This window comes from Cervus canadensis, chromosome 31 (genome assembly GCF_019320065.1).
Source record: "Cervus canadensis isolate Bull #8, Minnesota chromosome 31, ASM1932006v1, whole genome shotgun sequence".
NCBI lineage: Eukaryota > Metazoa > Chordata > Mammalia > Artiodactyla > Cervidae > Cervus > Cervus canadensis.
In genome coordinates this window covers 26597474-26619145 of record NC_057416.1, presented here as the reverse complement: position 1 = coordinate 26619145, position 21672 = coordinate 26597474, and the positions used below count along the sequence as shown (strand labels likewise).

Below are 21672 nucleotides of genomic sequence, written 5' to 3'. Positions count from 1 at the left end.
TGTGTGGGCACAGAAGACCCCAGCGTCAGTGTGGTGCAATGACAGAGGCAGAGAGTGAGGGGTGGGGGGGTCAGGGGGCAGAGGTCATTATCTTATCATCAGATATCATCATCAGACCACAGAGAAATTCTCTTCATTGTAGACGTCTCGGTTTTTACACTAGGACATTTGGAATCTCCAATTAGGTGGTCAAGAGTCTCCTCACAGGAGTGCATGCAAAGATCAGCTAAATTGCCTGGCTTAGCAAAGCGTTTGAGATTTTTTTTCCATCTCATCGTGATTTTCTTTTTTTTTTTTTAAATCATGATTTTCAATAAAAGCATGTGAGTTAAGACAAGAGGGCACAGGGTCCTGGAAACCTCTCAGTTTGTAAGGACCAAGGCTCGGGGATTTGGAAGGGGAAGAAGTATTACTTAAATACTATACCTTCCTAAAGGCCAAGGGGTCTTAGAGAATGAAGCCCAAATGGGGAATGGAAGAAGCTCTAAGATGAGTTGCGGAAAGCTGGATCTGCATGCATTTGGATCTGTGGGCCTTGTTTCTCCTTAGCTCAGCTATAAGGTTATGTCTTATGAAAAAAAAAGAGCATAGTAACTTAGATTTATTCCTGAAAACAGCGTAACACATTTGTGCGCTTTTAACTTTTCCATGAAATGCGACTTAACATTCCATTTGCAACTCTATATCCCACTGACCATGACATTCAAAGAAAGCTGACACTTGGCTTCATCGTTATGTCCAATCCCTGGTCTATCTGTCTTCCAAAACCCACGGCTGTATCCAGCTCTGGCTTGTCTTTTCTGACTGCTCAAAGGTGGGCTGCACCGTGTCACTTTATGTCATGCAATGTTTGATAACGCTCAGGAAATCTCGTTGTCAAGACATTGAGTGCACTGTTTTTACCATACCGTGCTTTCTCCCCCCAGAACAGGAAGACCTTATGTGGCACTGAGAAAGACGTGGCTTATTCAGAGTCACATTTCTCAGCTTAGATAAAAATGTCACCAATGCGTAGCACTGAAGGACTCTTTCCTTCACGTTGGCATTTGCAGAGTCTAATTTGACATGACCTGTGATGACACAGGACGCCGTCTTCTCATCTCCAGCTAACAGGAACAAGAAACCTATTAACCCTCCTGCTTGCCATCCATGATTCTGAGTCATACAGATGTGAGATCTGACTGTGTCTAAAATGGGAAAGTGTCTCCAGATGGAAATATCTGGGGCTTGAGTCTCCAGACTTATTATTTTGGGGATACCTAAATTAAGCTCTCTGAGAAATGCTAATCCAGAGTCAACCAACCCATAGCACGGCTTCATCATTTTCTTCCAGGATGCCAGGTACATTCTGATGTCCTAAACAATACCTGGGGTATGAAAGGAAGCCTATCCCAGCAGCCAAATGTCAGCCTTTAAAGATAAATATCACCTGTAGTGACGGAGAAAGAATTTATCCCTATCTTCTTTCTCGGGTTTCTAAAAGGATTGAATTGGAACAGACTTAACACATAAAGATACACTTACATGAATTTAAGGCTGATGTTTTAAACCAGTTTTGGACCATGCTTACTTTTTCATAGATGAGTTAGAGCAACCTAATTCCATAAAATTCTGAAAAGCCATTTTGGGGTAAAGGCCCTTGAAAAAGTAATAAGCAGGCTCTAAATGACCCGCAGGCTCCAAACTGGTCATCCTTTGCTGTAAGTACTTTAGAGTGCCTGAGTGAAGGAGTGTACCCAAATCATCTCCACCCATGAAAACCAAGTAAGTATGACTTTGGCATTATGCAAACCTTTTAGCAAGTGGTCAGAGATTGGACTGAGAAGACAATAAAGTAAACCAACAAACAGACAAACCCTGCTGGATTTGAAAACAAATGAGTAACAGCTTCTTGATGGACTAGGAATGCTGGTTGGGTATAACTTTCTCCCCCAGTTTAGGTGAGAATGGATCAGGAGAATCTATGGATTCAATAATGCTATTAAGCATCTATTTCAGGCTACTTTCTTCTGATCTTTATTTTAACGTTTGTCTTGACTCCCCCCACCCAACCCAATAGCCCCAGAAGAAAGCCAACACATTCTGGAATAAGAACCACATCAAAGGAAATATCTGCTTTGAAAACCTCCTGTGAAGACTGCAAGCCGCAGTGGACAGGAGATTGATGGATGCATTCCTTGCTGGAATTTCATAAAGGGATACTATCTGGTGGAATGCAAGCCATCCCCATGACAGTCAGCAAGGACACAGCCCTTGATCTGATTTAACTGAGGCTGGAAGGTAAGAAAGGGTTAGCTCATGAGAACAGGAGGCCAGCTTGACTAGAGTTTGGATAACTGGCCACTTAGGATTCTAGAAGGGTCCTGATTGATCACTGAGGCCAGTGTTCTCAAGTTCCAGTTGAGGGAACTGAGACTCCCCCAGAGGGTCTGAGCCTAAGGTCAAAGCTGGGAACTCCAAGACTGCTGCCCCTTCCACGTCAAATCATTCCAGCTCTTTTAAGAGTCTGTTGCCTGTCAGCCACTGGGATGGTGCGAGAAGCCCGGAAGAAATGAGTTCATCAAACCAAAAGATGCCTTCATCAGCTAGGATCACTCCTAGACCAGGCAACTGGCGCCCCTTATTCTCATGAGAGCAGGTTCCTTGGGTGGGAGAGCAGGTGCTCACAGGGATTCTCTTACTGGGGCGCTTTCTCCTCTGCAGTAGCTGTGCCTTTCGGTTTTACCTTTCACTATGAGGAGAGTCTCGGTAGGAGTCAGGGGTTTCTCTGGCATGCCTGAGGAAGCTGTTACATTCACGAGGGCCTCCCAAGCCATTGAGACGTCCTCTCGGACCCCCGGTGGGGCTGCTGTGCCTACTGTTTTCTACAGATGACATCACGATGACAGAGTGGCTTTCCGAAATGATGCTTTCAGTATGTCCATTGCTCCAGCTACAGGGGAAGTGTGAGAGGCAAAGAGAGAGAGAGGGGCATTTTTAATTCTATGCACACACGGAAATGAAAGGAAGGGGAGTGACAAATCTTGCAAATGACTGATGTTTCATGCTGGCATTACTTGTCTCAGAATAGGACTGTCTATTGAGATGCTTGTGATGCATAGGATTGTGACTTAGGTTAGCTTTGCAAGGATGCACTTTATTTATGCGTTCACCCATTCAACACACATTAAACAAACGCCATTTTGTGCTAAATCTTCTTAGTAGCTCTCTTTTCTTGAGCGTCTTAGATTAAGGATACCCTGGTCTTACGTGCTCCATTTGGAAGACTAGTGCTGCCCTTGGCAGTACGCACTCAGATATCACCAGAGCATTTAAGAATTTGAGGTTCAGCTAGGTAACCAGTTCTCATGTGATATCCCAGGGCAATCCAACCACTGGAAGAAGTCAACTTCTAAGTATTATATAGTATCTAAGACAAACTCTTTCCAGTGTAGCAGTTCATTGGAAAAGACCCTGATGCTATGGAAGACTGAAGGCAAAAGGAGAAGGGGAAGGCAGAGGATGAGATAGTAAGATAGCAGTGCTGACTCAATGGACATGAATTTGAGCAAACTCTGGGAGACAGCAGAGGACAGAGGAGCCTGGTGGGCTACAGTCCATTGGGTCACAAAGAGTTGGACACGACTTAGTGGCTGAATAACAATAATAGCAATTCCGCAAATGGTCAGGCATGAAAAAAGACAACCTCTAAAATGGGGAATAAAAATACTGTAAGGTGGGTATTATTTCCCCTTGTTTTGGTGACAGAAAAGTTGAGGGTCAAATTCAAATAGCAACTAGTGGCAGAGTCAATTGGATGTCCAAAGCCTGTTTTTGTTCCAAATCATACACACTACAGTACCTCACTGCCTTATAAGTACCTCCTGTTCCTTTCATAGGCAGTGAGAACAAAAGGGAACGTGTAAATATTTGTTCTTGGAGAAATGTCATGCAGCTTTTTATTCTCATACCTGTGACTGGGAGTCTGAGTGACAGTAGTGGAATGATGAGCTGTCGAAGTGTAGTGACTGGTGGAAAAAGACGTCTCTGCCTCTCTCTCAACAATATGCTCGCTAGAGATGACATTTTTAGATACGTATTGCTGGATAAACAAAGAGACACAACTTGAAGATTGAGGGAAGTCAAAATTCTAACAATGTCACATACACACACAAATCTACTCTTCTAATAATACACATGCTTCATAATAAACTCTATTTCTCCAATGGCCATATGGCAAAGCCTATCCTGGTTAGTATGACCTTTAAATCAGATAAATAGAATTCATGACTTTCTCTTTGGATATACACACACAATGTAGGCCCTACCATGACAACTACATTTTATCAGAGAAGACCTGTTTCTTCTCTTTTGTTTCCAACTGATAACATGTCTAGAATTCAATACAAACACCGTCTCAGTACTTACTTCTGTAAGCTGTTGCAAGCACAGAAATAGTTTGTCTTATTTCAAATTTTAAGTCATTAGAAGAATTTTAAAAATAATCTCTATATGCTGAATCTATAGTTCTCTTTCGATTTCCCAGCATCCATGTTGCTCTAATGGTATCATTGAAATTTTTACCTCGTTGTCAATGGTAAGACTAACAAGGCTACTGAAAGATTTGAAGGATTTATAACAGCAGTAAAGGTTATAAGCCTTGACAAACCATACAATAGATAAAGGGTCTTTAGTACAGGTAGATTCTACTTTATTTTTCACCACTAAGTCACAGTAGCTATTACCACCTTTATTAGTAGGAGAGGGACATTTTGAAATCGTCTTTTAAACACTGTTAGTATTTACACCAAATTGATTTAAATAATGGGAAAGGACATGCATAGGAATAGTCTTAGATGAAATAGGACATTTGATGATCTGATAGGTTATGGGCTCTAAAAGAAACTGATATATTCATGGAAACAAAAAAATACAACTTGAATTATACTTGAAACTCTATCTGGTTATCTTAACCATATAAAGGTTTATTCCATGTGAATCTTTGCTTTAAGGAAAAGATGGTGTTGTCATATGTAATGAGCTATTTTTAGTCTGTGTAACAAATGACTCTTGTTCCCTGGAAGGCAACGTAAGCTCAGTGAATCTAGTGAAAATAATATTTAACAATTAAACAACACTCACCAAATGCCACTGGGCTAATGGATTATGTGGATTATTTTTTTAATGCCCATTGGAACTTTTTGAAGTAGGTATTATTTTTATGATGAAGAAATGGGGGTTAGAAAAGTTAAAGCTCACAGTCAGGTAGCCTGAGCCGTAACCAGAATTCAGGCAGTCATTCTGCCTCCTATATATTATAACATACAACGTGACAGACTATAGGTATGTCAGTAGAGAATGTACTTAGCAACTGTGCAGAATATTCTAATGAACACACTGGTAGGGGGAGGAAAGTATGTTACTTCATCCTTTCCTTAACCACTTCATCCTTAACTCCTTCACTGGTAGTGAAGGATGTTAATTTATCAACACCTAACAGTCTTCTGACTTCCTGGTAATTGAACAACTAGTAACCCTGAACTTGGGTCTTTGATATATTTGCCCCACACAAAATTCATCTTTGACTATAAGACTGAAAATGGTACTGTCATATAATCTTCCAGCTCTGCTTATAAAAAGCCAATCACCAAAGAGAAATGAAAACAAAACCAAACAAGAAAGATGGTGAAGTAGGAAGAGTAATACTCCAGAAACCAGCAAAGCTGAGTTCCGCTCTGCCCTGGATCTCACGGTAAGTCCCCTACATAAGAACCTTCAAGTTGCAAACTTTCAAAGATGTGAAAGTATTATAAACCTATTATAGTACTATATAGCCAGTTGTGTTAGTTGGGTATGTAGGCTAACTTTGTTGGACTTACCAACAAATTGGACTTAGGAATAAGAACTTGTTTGTGTGGAACTTGTTTGTATGTAAAGGACTTACTACATCTGTAAAAAAATAGGGGGAGCTTTGGAAGATGCAATCTAAAGACTCTCCCATCTAATATTTAATGAATTCATTATATTTAAAAGTTAAATGATTGGTAAATTTAAAAAATACATCTTTGAATGGTGAAGGATATATTTCCTCTGAAGGGTTTGGCATCTTGTAGAAAGAGTCAAGGAATCAGAAAGTATTAAATTCTTCTGTTGTGGCTACTGAGAAGCAAGTCTGGTAATGCCCTTAACATTTCCCATGGCCTAATATCTCCCTTCTCAGAATCAGTAAATCATCAGGCACCTCAAAATGCCTCTAATTAAAAAAAAAAAAAAAAAAAAGACTCTAGAGCCTTTAGCTCAGGTATCAGTGCTAATCAGCTATAGACTCAAGCAGCCTTCATTTCCCAAGTACAAAAAAATAAAACATTTCCTTCTGATTCTTGTATCATGAGTTTTATTATTTTTCTTTGTGTTTTTCCTCTGCTCTTTCTTCCGGTTATGGCTTCCTTACAGAATAAACCCAACATTATTATTCTGACCCGTTAATGAACACTTTATAAGAGGAAATGTGCTGGTTTTACAGCCACCAAATCCACTTTAAAAAATGTCCCCATTATTTTCTCTTGGTGAAACCTTGGATTCCTGGAAGCCCTGGTGATTAATGGCAGCAGCTAAGAGCCTAAGAGCTTTAGAAAATAAACTTCAAGGTGCCTGAACAGAGGAGAGATGCTGAACTTTTCCACTGGGCAGAGTCAACATACATTCACCAGCTGCACGTTCTCGGGGGGTGGGTTGGGGTGGTGGGGCCCGTTGGCTATGTTCACCATGTTGTTCCTTTCAGACCGAAGGCTCTGCCGAAGCCGGTCATGAAGCTTTTTCCGTTGTTTCCTGGATAGGAAAAAATGGGGCACTGATTTATTTTTTCTAATTATTTACATTTTTCAATACAGTCAGTTCTTTCTTCTACCAACACAACACTCAAGGCAGTGGATTGGCGGGGAGAGAGAGAGAAAGAGGGCACGCCACCCCATCTCAGAAGTGGAATCATCTGTTCTTAGCAAATAGATTGAAGAAGCCGGGTGGGATTCTTACAGAAATTGAACTGGACTGCTGAGAGAGAAGGGAAAAAACAGAGGAGAAGACGAGATAAGCCAAGTTGAGATTTGGCTGAAACTCAGACTTTCAGAATCACTCCGTCTTGGCCTAAGTCTTACAGATGGTCATGTGTCTTAGGTTACAATTCATGCTGTGCAATTGATAAGGCTGATTTCATTTATAGTTTTGCCTGTCTGTGTGTCTTTCAAGAAAATGGAGTTACTTTTGAATCTGTGCATCATAGTGTGTGTATGTGAGTGAAAATGTGTACATCTTTTGCCAGAAGATTTTGGCACAATTGTAACATGATCCTATTCTAGTACATTTTTGTATAACTAGGTAATGAATATTCAAATATTGAGACTGAATCTAGTAAGACTCATAAGATGGATTCTGTGAAGGTTTATTTTTCTCTATTGCTTGCTCAATTCTGGCAACATTCTACATCCCAGGACATTAAGGAAATGCCATCCATGTCCTTGCTTCTATGGCATAAATGCAGATTGTCTGTGTTCCTCAATTCAGATCATAATAATATTCCCATGACTAGTTTTGGCATGAGAGTTTATGTGATGAAACGACAAAATAAAATAAAACTGTGAATAGCATTATTTAAAACTTGAGCAGAAGTCCTACATACGATACAAAAGTGAAAGGAATTCATATCATATGATAATCGTATTTGTTAACAAGGACCCAGCTTCAACAACCAACAAAGTGAACACAAATCTATTTTCATATTTTCTCTTTTATTCTTTCAAAGCAAGTTTTGCTTGTTCTCCTCCCATGAGAGTCCTTTTGTATATCTCACACTGTGGGAGAATTTGAACTGGTAACCTAGTTAGATGGAATTGAAAATTCCATCATGGTTGTTAAAAATGCCTGCCTTTCAAACGCCACCAAACGCCTCCATTGTCTCCTACGTCTGAGTGCAGATTAGATGTGTCCTCGGAGTTGAGATGACAAGCTCACCTGTGGGACCCACCACACTCCTTTCAGGAGGGACCCACATCCACAGACACTTGTGTGGGTCCCTATGCAACCCTGTCCTTCCAGCCCTTTTCTTGGGTCATGGGACTATGGTCAAGGAACAAAAGTCTTCTGAACACTTTCGCACAAATAGGCAAAGCTTTCTAATGCCTGTGGTTAGGAAGGTCCTCGAAAGGGGTTATACAGGACCAAAAATAAGGAGGAAATGCCCCTGCCCCTCTAATCTTCCAAGACGAGGCTGTGGAGCCCGGTTTCTGGCGAGCCCTTGCCGCCCAGGCTGCCTGTGCGCTCGGGGGAGAGGAGGCCGGGGAGATGTTTACTTGGTTTTGCAGTAGGCCACCACACACATGATGCCGACCACGAGCAGCGCGATGCAAATGCCGGTGATGGTGAGCACTCTCTTCTGGTAGAGCTCCTCCGCTTCTGGAAAGGGATGAGAACACGTCAGCCAAGCTGGGTCCCTGATCCTCACCTGGACTTACAACTGAAGAGTTGGCATGCTGCATTGTCCATGTTCACAAGAAAATACGCACGGGACAATTCATTCCTTCGGCAGATAAGACTTAATGTGCAGCACGCTCTGCCTCACATTTTGAGCATAAAGCTGCAAAGCCCACTGGAGGGCCATTAATAATAATAATAAAAAAAATACGATCTATTCAATGACTAATGTTAAGCCATAGATGCGTACTAAACTGACAAACCATAAACATTAATGGTAAAATAACGATTTTGGTTAAAACTGTAGATTTTATTGTAAAAATAAAATCTCTTGCAAAGACAACAGGAACTGATGCCAATAAAAGGAGCTGGCATTGGCACCACTGGGACCCTCCCCTCCCCGCTTCTTCCCAGCCTCCTGTCCCCTCCCCTCCCCCATCCTAAGCCTTTTCTGATTTCCCAGCTAGCTCCTATTCCCGTGGTCTTTACAAAGAATCACTTTTAACTTAAAACAAAAAAACAAAGAAAGAAAACTCAAAGACATTTGCAAACATGAGCTTGACTTGTAGTTAGAAACAAAACCGAGGCAGGATTCCCATATGATTTAATAGGAAAATGGGGACAGAAGCAATAGGACATGGCGTAGCTGGGCACTGTATCAGAGAAACTCCAGTAAGATGGGTGGGATGGTCCCGGGCCATGAGGAAGACTTGTCCTTTGAGGAACAATTATTATGACTTCACCAGTTGTAAGAGATCTAGTTTATGACACGACAAAACCACTGGCACAAATGATATAAGATTTGGAATAGATTGTACCTTCCTGCGTTGGACAAGTTGGGAAATTAGCTAATGTCGGTTGCACTAGGGAGATGGGATGTTTAGCTATTTCAGATGAAGGTACTACTATACTCCCACTGCAACCAGTTTCTGATTCATGGAAGGTTTTCTATTTGCAAATCGGCTTTGGAGGGGGATAAATTGCTTACAGGATGGTAGTCAGGTTCTTAATAAGATTGGCTGATTTAATGGTGAACCTGATCCTCTTAGGAACGAAGCTTCCAACCAATCTAGTTACACTCACTGGGAAATAGTCACAAGTTCAATGAGAAAGAGAAATTAACCAATGCATAATAAGCAGTATAAGCTGCATTTGCTATTCTGATTAACAAGCTGGTCAAGAACTGGGAAACAGTTTACCAGTGAAGGTCTCTTATCTAGGTATCAACATGGGGCCTTATGGAACAATTTCAATTTACATTCTCTGTCTCAGCAGCCACATTTTTTTCCCCCTCTACTGAGAGAGGGCAAGTTGCCGGAAATCTTCTTGAAATGAAAAAAGGTGCAATGCCATTTCTATGATACAGCAGACTTTATCATTAAACAAAAACATTTCCTACAAGCCAAGCCCATGGTAATCAAATTCCAGTTAACAGGTCAGGAACATTGTCAAATCAAATTAATAAGATCACTGATTATTAACAGGAGGAGGAGGAGGAGAAAATAGTCAGCGGGTAAAAAAAAAGACCAGAATGCTGCAGAGATTATACGAAAACAAACAGAAAGGGTTGGAAGAGGAAAAGAAAGCAAACCGAGAAGACAGACAGACTGACAGAATGACGGAGAAAGGGAGGAAGCCAGGTAGGAGGGAAAGACGAGGTTAAAGAGTAAAGGAGCCATCTGAGGTTCCTGGCACAGCATGCCTGATACTAAGGGAGGAAAAATAAATACATACAAGAAAACCAGAGGGAGGAAGTGCTGGGGTGGGAAGCAAGGTGGATGTAGATTTGGAAGGGTTATCCCATACAGCATAACTCCTAACCTAGGCTGGCGGTCACGTGGCAGCCACAATTAGAAAGCAAAGCAGCTGGTGCATTGCGGGGGCGACAACGGACCAGGAGACGCAGAGCCCCGCCACGTGGTTCTGCGCCGCGTGAGTCAAGTGAGGACGTGGCGTGTGGATGCTTGTATGCTAATTGCGAGTGTCTGCTGCCTCCCTTCCCCTAGAGCCACAGGACAGGGAATTCAATTTCATAAGGTGTTAATCTGTGAGCTGGTGCTGTTGGAACGGGCACCTGGATCAAATGGTCCTTCTCTGGGGAAAGCAGAACGCAGAGCAGGGATCTTTTGTTTGGGGTGAATTGGTTAAGAAACAGGAGTGTAAAAGTATTACTGCCTAGAAGATGAAGATCCTACTGTACTTCTTTCATTTACTCTATTTTTCCTTCTTTTCAAAGGGCAAGCACTGGTAGTGCTTCCATCTTCCAATTCTATCTTTAGAAAAACCTGGGAAACTGGTTCCCCAAACTGCAAAAAGAGGACCTATCCAAGGGCTAAAAGTGGGGAAGGCATTGTGCCGTCTCCTGCAAATTTTTTGGTGGTTGTTAATTCTATAAGAATAGACTGACTAGGGTTCGTGAAGAAATGGCATATAATGACTTGCTCGTTCTCCCCTGGTTATGTCAGCAGATGACACTTCCCAGGAAAATCAATCATGGAACTGGAAAGGCAGACCAGTCAAGGCCAAAGGGCAAAACAAAAGTGCTAAGATGAGCCCCCTAGAGCATAGATGTGGCTTACGACTCCATACTTACATCAGGATGGCTTGAATGCATTAAATAGTTTCCATTTAAGTTTCTATATGATCTTCCAACGGTTCCCTAAATCAGGTGACCCTCACAAAATAAATATGTTCAAGGAGAAATACTTGGTGAACAATAATATAAAAAATGCTTAAAAAAAAAAAACAAACCCTCCTTTTTCTTCCGTATTATTTCCCTGGGTTACAGGGTCAACTGGACAAGAGCAAATTAGAGACAGCGTTGAAAAAAAGAATCCATCAGTCCTGTTGGTGGATCTGCCTTAATGAGTCGAAACACTTCTAAGTCTTTATGGTTTGGCTGGATGCATTAAATGAATCAGATCAAGCTCATTTTTCAGACTGATCTGGCCAGGCCAAGAGACACTAGCCTTGGGCGTTCCAATTTTAATTGGCCTGTAAGGTCTGATTTTCCTTAAGGATACAATGTTCTGGCTGGTTGGAACCTCTGGAAGCTTTCCCTGTTAAGAGGTGTGTGGGTATCAGCTCAGGGTGCCTTTATTAAACCCTTCAGATCTTACTGAGGGAGGTCATGTATCTGCAAAAGCCACCATTATACGTCATTGTTTGGGAAAAGAAATATTAAATTTAATAATTAGACCCTAAGTGATAACGCTGGAAGGATGCTGTTAGGGAGAAGAGGGGAGGTGATGGTGGAATTTTTTTTCTTCCTTTCAGGTAAGACCAATACGCCTTTTGAGAAGTGGGATAAATTTTATCCTGAGGGAAGTAACCTGACTAGATAACTCCCCTCGTATAGACCACCTGCCACCCGTGGGATGTTGGTGGGACTTCTTGTACTCCTTACTCTCGAGTGATGTTCTCTGATGTGCAGAGGACCACGTATATGAATGTGGGGCTTTCCCCATCACATGAATAGTTTTCTCTTGGAATTTTTTTCTGGGGGGAGGGGACTGTGCAAGTAATTGAGTTTCTATCCCTGGAAACTGATAGCTTGCAACAGCCTCATTTCCCACAGATTATGGAAAGTACATTAGGTGTAGACTGTGATGTTATCATTGAAAAGAAAGCAACAGCTATAAGATGCTCTTGTTGCATGATGTCACTGACACTAGCTGAATGGGGACCAGACAGTCCTTTATTCAGGACATTGCTTTATTGATTGATATGCACTTCCAGGGCCATAGCATTCAGGAAGCCTGGGGACCTGCACTGTGGAGCCTCCGGGAGGACAAAACGGCTTCCCCTTCCTGCCAAGACTGGCTTTTCTCCCAACTATCTAGGATGTTGTCTAGTCACTAAGTCGTATCCAACTCTTTGCAAGCCCACGGACTGTAGCCCGCCAGGCTCCTCTGTCCATGGAATTTCCCAGGCAAGAATACTGGAGTGGGTGGCCATTTCCTTCTCCAGGGGATCTTGCCAACCCAGGGATCGAACTTGAGTTTCCTGCATTGGCAGGAGGATTCTTTACTGCTGAGCCACTGGGGAACAGTATGAAAATTTGTATTTGATTACTTGGGATATGGTGACTCAAATTTAATTCTATTAGTGTTAGAATTTCCATCTAAAATAGCATAGGGTATTTTGTTCTGTTTTTTATTTTCTCGCTCATAAGATAATGAAGCTGACTAGTGCAGTGGTTATATATCTCCAGAAAACTGGAGTAATCCATGTCTGAAAGTGAAAAGTGAAAGTCGCCAAGCCATATACAGTCCATGGAATTCTCCAGGCCAGAATACTGAAGTGGGTAACCTTTCCCTTCTCCAGGGGATCTTCCCAACCCAGGAATTGAACTGGGGTCTCCTGCATTGCAGGCAGATTCTTTACCACTTGAGCTATCAGGGAATGTATGCAACATGTTGCAGTGTAAGAGCTTTCTATTTTACAATATGAATAGATGATTTTTATATTGTATATAAAGCTCCCATGAGCCGAAAATGGCTAACTTGGTGTATGTAAAGCTTCTTTTGTTCTCAGGCCCCTGGCTTGGTTCCTCCTAAAGCCTTATGAATCACTCCAACTTACCCAGTTCTGGAATAACAGCATGGTCAGATCCGATCAGTGGGTCAAGGAACATGGGATGTATGTGAATTGTAGTAAGTAAGGTGATTTTCAACTCTAAGTGAAAGTTTTGAGTCTAAAAGCTGCTGCCCTCAGTACCTCGTCGGTAAACTAACCATAGATTAAAAGCAAAGAAATCATTGTTATGGCTGTATGATCCCTTCTAAAGAGAAAGGAAATTAGTTAGGAACTGAAAGGTAAGATGAGACAGGGGGGAAATATAAAGGTTTCAGCTCAGAGGCTCTAAATTCTGCAGGCTAAAAGGAATGATGATTGGTCCATACCCATAAATTCAATCCCAAGATGCTCTGCCAATGCAGAAAGTTGACAAAAAAAAAGAAAGAAAGGGAAAAGGTTTCAGAAAAGAGCAATACACTGCACTCCAAAACACATTTACACACGACTATTACGGCTCTGTGCGTGCACATCGAACAGACAAACGGTGGATGGTTAAGGAAGCAGTGCTCAGGTACGCCCCCACGAGTCCACGGAGGGAACTTCTCTTTTAAGAGGTGTGCAAATACCAGCACACAGTGTCTTTATTAACCCTTAAAAGACCTTACTGAGGGAGAAGAGGCATGACTGACCCCTCCTCTATGCTATTCGTTATCTGGGAATCAAAAGACCGGATTTATCATCAGAGATGGCATTTGGGATTATTTCACCCTTCTGCTTTCAAAAGGCAGGCGTGAAATTCCAGGGAGGTGAAATCATTTTACCCAAAGGTACAGAGTGGCAGAGCAGGGAGGTGAAGCCAAGAGGAGCAATTTGGTTGGAAATTTTTGTCACATTAGATTGGTATTTTTCATTGTTTGGGGCGAGCTATGATCTAATATTTCCTGTTGTTTTATTTACTTATTTTAAAACTATTCCTTTCCCCCCAAAATCTTCCACTGTCTCCATCATTTGTATGACATGGAGAACACTTCTGCTCAAAAAAGCCAGCCAGGGCACTGGGGCAACTAGGAGCTTGCTTCCAGTTTTCTGTATCATCTCTGTGTGGCATAGCATAGCAGTGAATGCCTCACTTTTTCAAATGGTTTAAAAAAAAAAAAAAAAAGCAGGCAGGAGGAGGATGCAATTCCTTGGTTCTTTGGTTAATTTGAATTTACTAGTTCCTCAAATCACAAAGAGCCAATTAGACGGGCACTTCCCAGCGCTGAGCCCCGATGCCCAGATGATAGCCGATGGCCACAGGCACCCAGGGGGCCTGCACGGCTGCCCAGGGGAGGGGGCTGGAAGCTGTGCGCCCCCAGACCACAGTCCTAGCACACCTGACTGAGGACACATCAGAATTGCAGGTCCACCAGGACCTGCACAGGCTCAAGTGGTGAAGCGGGGAAAATTGGGCAAATTAAAAAAACAAAAACAACAAAAACAAAAAACCCCACCCAGAAATGATGCTTTCCATTCTTGAAACAAAGGACTGTTAACCAAATGTCACCATCTGGGGCCCTTCAGGACTTCCTTATTTGTGCGTGGAGGGTGGAAAGGCCGGTGGGAAGGCGGGGCAGGATGAAAACAGCGGGGTTCTGAGGTCTGTATTTCTTTTCCTTGGTCACTGACTAGAGAGACACCAGGACAGTCCCCGAATCTGACAAGGCATCTCTTCAGTTTGAAAGCACACGCTGGACGGGTATTTCTCTTCCAAAACAGTGTGGACATGAACAGATCTCCTCATATAGAGATCGTGTTTGGAGTCATCCTGGTTTCAGGTCCTTTCTCTGCCATTTACCTGTTCAGTGACTTTGGACAAGTTCATTTCTCATTGACAAAATGCTTATGGTATTGACACATGCCTCACAGGGTGACCCTGTGGAATAAAGGAGACATGAGGTGTGTCGGCCAACAGCAGAGGGGTTTAACAGCTTGGCGGACAGATGTATCTGGGGATTTACTTTGGGCCACTGATCGCAGGCATGCAGGCTTAGTTTTGATTAATTTCAGGGTCCCCAAAACTCTGACAGCCTCTGTGATATTTCAAGAATTTAGACTAAAAAACAAACAAAACTTGCCACCTCTTATGGAAATGAAGTGTCCCAGATTTTATATATATATATATATGTGAATAATATGTATGTATAAATACATATCAAATAGTACACTGACTAGCAATGATAAAGAGGCACTTTATGTAATAGAATTTTCTTTGCCTTAAGTCCAGGGTACTCAGGCAAATCACGTACATTTTTCATAAATTTAAATAAAGAGGATGTAGAGTGCCTTTGGTTGCACCATGTTCCAGCAAAATTAACAGTTTTTTCCAATCTGAATTTCTCTTGCCTCTGTGCAACACTGAATTGGACAAATTGACATTTTCTCCCAATTTGTTTCCTCCACATAAACTTCAGAACATCAGGGTACCACAATTCATTTTCTGAGGAAGTGGTAATAAATTTCCTTACACGTTTCTATGAGAAACTAACTCAATTTTTCTCCCTAGAACCACCTCAGTGTCTTGCCTTTTCCTCCTACGTCAGTAATAATTTAAGGGTTAAAATCAACAGATGACTACAGAAACTCTTTCCAGAGAAAAGAATCATGATTCCATGCCTACATGAACACTGCTAATTATCTATATTAGTTGCATAGAAAGGTTGGTTAAGTCTTCAATAAAATTAGTAGCATGCTCATGCATACATATTACTGCATTTACAGTTTTATAGGTAAGTTGGTGAGCCTAACTCTAATTTCATTTTCATGGGAAGTCATTCATATCAGGCAGCTCCAATTTCAAATAATTCAAAGGGAAATTGGTACTTAAAACTGTACTCTCTTCTGGCCATAAGCCCTAACAAGGAAACAAGCAGAGGAAGCATGCATCAGTCACCCAAGTCCTGTAGCAAACACTACTATAATTTATTTGCCTATTGGTGGCTACATTTCTTTCATTGTGAGTCAAGAAAAGCAGAATACACAAACACTTTTCATTTTCTGAAGACGTTATTACTTTCTATCTGTTCTATTTAATCTAATGTTGGCTTAGGCTTATTACATATCATGTGTTTCCTATTGAACATCTGCCTAGCCACTCCATTTTTCAAATTAAATTAATAATTCACAAACACGAAGTTACTGTAAACAATTTAGCTTCCTTTTCTACATGTGATTTCCTGCTGTGCAGTAAACAATATAAAAAATTAATTTAAATCTGAGTCTTTAGAAACTATTAAGTATTGACTCACTGATCTTTTGCTGTTGGATTTTATAATTGTTTGAAGAAAACTGATTAACCTGTAGGTTAATTTAAATTTTCAATTGCATTAGAGAAAAGAACAAGAAAACTTCTTGAAAATTGAAATTGTCCATATATGCAATTATAATTTCTGTTAACATCTGAAGACATTCTTGGGTTTTCTTAAGCAAGTAATCTCAAAGAGGTATGTGTCCTCTTGACTTTTGCCCCCCTGAGGTTTCTAGAGGAGTCCTGTCAATGTCGTTGCTAAATGGGACCAATGTAGCCACTGACTTCTAATTTTCAACTTACCTTTACAATAGTAGATTCTTTTGTTTTTTTCACATATACCAATCCATATTGCCACTGAACCTTTTGAAATGTAATAGGAAACTCCTTTCTTCCAAGTTTCCATATGCCATGAGCAAGTATGTTCATAAAAACACACACAGTGAAATCTCACTAACGCTTAGCTGGAGTTAATAATTCTGTTATAGGTTGATGTGTCTTTATTCTACTTTCAGCAAGATACACATGTTTGATAAAGAAACTAATAACTTCAGTGAATTTTAAAAACATTTGGAAAAATCAACACAAATAATTTAGGCACTAGTAACCTATGAATCAAAAATACTTTTAAGGCTATCTGAGTTAACTCATTCTGAGGATATGCCTATAAGTTCTAAAATTGTACTCTTTTAACATAGCCTATGATTTTGGCTATTCTAGAATTACTTCCTATTAGATGTTAGTTTATATATGATCTATTTGCTCCATACTGCTTGAAACTACTGAAGCTGTGTGTTTTTTCCTATAGTCTATAAATTGATTATTGATTGTTCACATACACAATCACAGACACACATAAACCCACACACACACAACACACACACAATGATGAAAACAATCCGTTCAAGCAGGAACTCTGTGTCGAGAGGGGTGAAATCTAAAGCTTACTAACCTTGACAGTATTTTGCAAGAAAGTATTATAAATGTTTTATTTTAAGGCAAATGGCTTCCTTTGAGAAAGCCCTATAAAAGATACATGTGTTCCTTTCTATTATATTTTAAATCAGTTTTTATAAATCAATACATGTCCCGTAGGACACCCTGACCAGAAAAATTGTATTAAATCCTAATAATGTAAGTTATGTGTGTAGAAGCATTTAAAAAATTGTATGTTCTTTTACAATGTGATTCATCAACTGAAAATGTAGTTTGGTAAGTTGAACAATGTTTCTCTCTGAAGCTGGGGAATATTTTTTCTTTTAAAATGTATGATATGTATTTCAAACTTTATGAACAAAAATAAGTAAAAATTAAACTTTACCAAGATGGCAACACTTTTTAGCTTTTGTGTGGCTTTCATTGCTAGTTGAACATCAAGTTCTTAGAGCAGCAAATATTTATTTCCCTGCTTTGATGCGAAGGTTTGTGGAAGTAAAAACTGAGAATTTAAGACATGGAAGTTAGAAAATTAACTCTGGGCAAGACAATTTTGGAAAGCAGTTTCTGACTGGAAGTTCTTGCTTTTCCAGACACGAGGCAGGACTGATGCACGTCATTACAGACTTTGTTTATAAATGTGTTTCCTATCTATCTTTGTTAAATCAGGTTAAATCTGAATGCTGTTTTCCTGGACATCTTCCAAAAGTGCCACTGAAAGCTTACTAAAGAATTTATTCAAGGAATCACATTCTGATTAAAATACATAATGGCTATTTTAAAATTCTATCTTATGAAAGAGAATATGGTCTAAAAGAGAAATTGAGAACATTTTTTCAGGTTCTACTATCAGATCTTACTGCATCATTATTTTGGAAAATGCCTTCATTTTTACATTGCTTTCAGTGCACAATGATAATCCAAAAATTTAAGTACAATGTACATGTTCAGAATTTTCATTAAAATCTAAAATATAATTGCACTGAATTTATACAGTCACAGGGATTTGTAAATCCATGTCATTTGAATACAAACATTTCTAAAAGGAATGGCTGTGTTAAGTAAAATTCTATTATTTACCTTCTGTTTTTACGCTCCATCTTATCTAGCTTTATAACAATAATCTATAGCTGTAGAGAGAACAATTCTGTCCAGTAAAGGCATTTTATTTAAAGGTTTTGAATAAAGAGCAGACTGTGTTTGAAAATTTGGCAATGCCAGTTTATCACTTTTTCACAACAGAAGGTAGTCTGTAACGTGATTTTTGACATGCAGCTTTTGTAAATACATCAGAAGTACCACTCACTAAAAAATGATCGAATAGTATGGGTCCAATCTCCTCATAATGCATATAAAATTTCTTTTTTGATAGAATTTATTCTTCCATGACTGTTAACATGAGAAACAGAATGTTATTCTTTGCATGAATACAAATAAGGGTCAAATCTCATTCTTTTAGGGCCCCCAAATGACCAATTTCTATCACTGTTTCTTGTGTTACATGAATTTATACCACAATACACTATGTGAAATATTTTGGGGGTTAAGCAATTGACAAGCAGAATCAGAGGCTGACAAATCCATTACAATGCTTTTGTAAATAAAATCTAATAGCACACGTCCATGCCTATGAATTGCTTTTGTGCTCCATCGGCTGAGTTTTCTTTGTTTATGACAGTAATGGTATGGTCTGCCAATGCAAAAGCATTTACTATCTGATCTAAATTTACCGAAAAAAAAATTGTCACCTTTGATCTAAATGGATAACTATATGGAATCTATTTTTAAAATAATGTTTTGAAAGTTCCAGAATTAAAAGCTAAAGTCCTTGTTCACAAAAGAAGGACAAATACATAGTTTAGTTATCCATGCAGTTATATACAATGTAAACGGTCTTTTAGGAATGTTCAAAACTTCATGAAGCCACAGAAATCCATCGAAATTTCCCGGTTCTCATTTTAAAAGTATACATCTAGCAGTGAACTGTGATATTTCATAGTAACTAATCAATATTTTTAAAAAACAACTTTTTTCCTAAAATTATTATTGAGAGTAGAATAACATAAATAAGTGATTTAACAATTCATCTAAAAATCATTTAGACCTGAATCCCTTGTTTCCTAAACAAGGTCAAATAGAAGCCAAGCTATCTCCTTTGCTGTGAAAAAGTTTGCTTTTAATTTTCCTACTCAGTGCTTTTCTTTTTTTTTTAAATGCAAACTGTTTGGTTAATGAAGAGAAACACCTGAACTCTTTTTATTCTGTTTATTTGTCGGAAAGAACACAGTCTGAACCGAAGCGAACTTACCATCATTTCAAGTGTGTACTGGTTACAAACTTAGCACACCTCCTTTTCGAGGGATGGGGTCATTTTTATAAAGCAGATGGACTGTCCCGTGGAATGATTTTTATTTTCTCAATAAAAGTGAGACTTTTCAAGGCCTTTATTGTCCTTGCGCTGGGTGAGAGAGGCTACTATCATGTGGTATCACAGCAATTCAAGATCAGTTTCAGAAACACTGGCGCCTCACGCACCTACGAGTAGCTCAGAGCCCACTAGTCACGAACAGAGGAAGTCATACAACGGCTTGTGTTAATGTTCTCATGCGACAGGCAGAGGCAGTCAATGTTAGACCTGGGAAAACGCATCTAGCTCTAGGTGGGATCTGAGGGGAGGTGCGGCAACAAGAAAGCAGGAACCACTGAGCATGCTCCTAGTCAGGCAGAGACAGAAAGGAAGTGGACGTACTGTAGAAGCTGGCCATTACGTAGTTTTGGCAGCGATCACCAGTAAACTCATTTGGGCACCTGAGAGAGGAAACAAAAAAACAATGGTAGAAAAAAAAACAGAGAAAACAAGAGAAGAGGTGAATATATGCTAGAAAGAAGCTCCTTCAGTGTCATTTGACTGAACTTGGTGAGTTCACTCTCAGGAGCTGAGTCTTTGTCCTCGTCATGGCTTTCAGACTCTGGCGTCTCCCCCAAAGGGATACAAATTTGGATACACACGAAAGAAGAGATCCCAGCATTTTAAGTGACCGTGTTCTCTCAGACGGAGCCGCTTAAAATGAAAGCTGGGTGTTTTCTTCAACTAGGTTTTCTGCTTGATAGCATCGGAAGAGTTTTGGTGGGCCCGCCCGCCATGATTGCATCATGGACCACCATGATGGGTTTTGTGAAATCGATGACCTTTGTGGTTTGAGACACAGCTAGACAAGATTGAATGGGTTTCTGCCCTGAGTGGGTTAAACCATGATTAGAACGAAAGGAATCAGTCTCAGCTGAGCTGTAAAGGCACCAAGCAGTAGCGATTGTTGGCTGTAGTTTGGGGGAGAGAGCAAATTTCAGATTATTTTAACATACTTTCTTGGGTTTGGACTTTCATGGGCACATTCTCAGTACATCTCGCTCCAGTGAATCCAGGTTGGCACCTAGAGGGTAAAAATGTAATAAGCAATCGAACGCTAAAGACACTGAACTTTCAGACTGGCAATTTTCCTCCTACGGAGTATGGAGAGTCCTACAAATGACCTGGTGGCTGAACAACATAAAGGAAAGGAGAAGAGAAAACATTTAGAAAACCATGTCCCATGAAAACTGTGGGGTACTGCTTGCTTCAGTCTTCGTAAAATCAGTTAACTGAAATTTAACTAGTGTGAGGCCGAAAGGGTGAAGGGGCTTGGCAAGGGATGGGCAGATAAGTCATTATCTCTAGGGCATTTCTGAATTTGTCAATGATCAACTGACGTTGAAACACTGGTATTGGTAAGAGCTTATATGGTTCCATCCATCATCATTTACCATTTTAAATAATTCTGAGTTTTTTCTTTTGTAGACACAATTTTGTACTTCATTTCATGTTGTTGTTGTTAAGTCATGCCTGCCTCTGTGACCCCAGGCTGCCAGGCTCCTCTGTCATTGGTATCTTTGAAATCATCAAATTACTTTCACACTCTAATGATTACTGACAAGAAAAATGATATCCTCCTTCTTTCTTTTTTTAAAGATAATACAAAGTAGGTCTTATTTTTAATGGTGTAAAAAATCTATAAAGAGGCAGATTTTTAGTAGTACAAATTTCACTCCATGCAATTATCCCAAATCAAATACAAATACATTTAAAAAATTTAGACAGTTATTCTTCTCCTGAAGTATTTAATGATGTCATTTTGCATTTAAGGTAAACTGTTTTGAAACTGTATAAAATTTACATTTTACTCACTCACACTTGCCTATCAAAATTCCAGAATCTTGGTAGAATATTGTTCTCAAGGTCTTGGGATGGGGCTGTGCCTAGAGATGGAAGTCCTTTACAACTGCTCTTTTTGTTGCTGTCATTCCAGTAACTAAAGCATTTCAGAATGGATTCATTTTACCCCAAATATCATACTCAAAGAAACAGGGTCATCAAAAAGTTCCAGGACACAAATATACTTCTTACAGGTGCCCCACACTGATAGCCATGATTATTATTAACAGTTCATCTA

General features: G+C 40.0%; 1 protein-coding gene across 13 annotated transcripts in view; it reads right to left on the bottom strand.

Moving 5' to 3' along the window:
- NRG1 (neuregulin 1) overlaps window positions 1-21672 on the bottom strand; it is a 229230-nt gene that overhangs the window by 6034 nt on the left and 201524 nt on the right. For 3 of the 13 annotated variants that reach the window (XM_043454344.1, XM_043454345.1, XM_043454341.1), the window contains 5 exons: window positions 19935-19993; window positions 8325-8427; window positions 6681-6807; window positions 3951-4081; window positions 2726-2932 (listed from right to left, as the gene is read on the bottom strand). In XM_043454344.1, coding sequence (XP_043310279.1) covers window positions 2726-2932; window positions 3951-4081; window positions 6681-6807; window positions 8325-8427; window positions 19935-19993 — 627 coding nt within the window. Of the gene's footprint in view, window positions 1-426; window positions 569-2725; window positions 2933-3950; window positions 4082-6680; window positions 6808-8324; window positions 8428-13349; window positions 13374-19934; window positions 19994-20548; window positions 20617-21672 lie in introns of those variants that run through there. The other 10 variants (XM_043454342.1, XM_043454339.1, XM_043454348.1 and 7 more) reach the window with 7 other exon arrangements.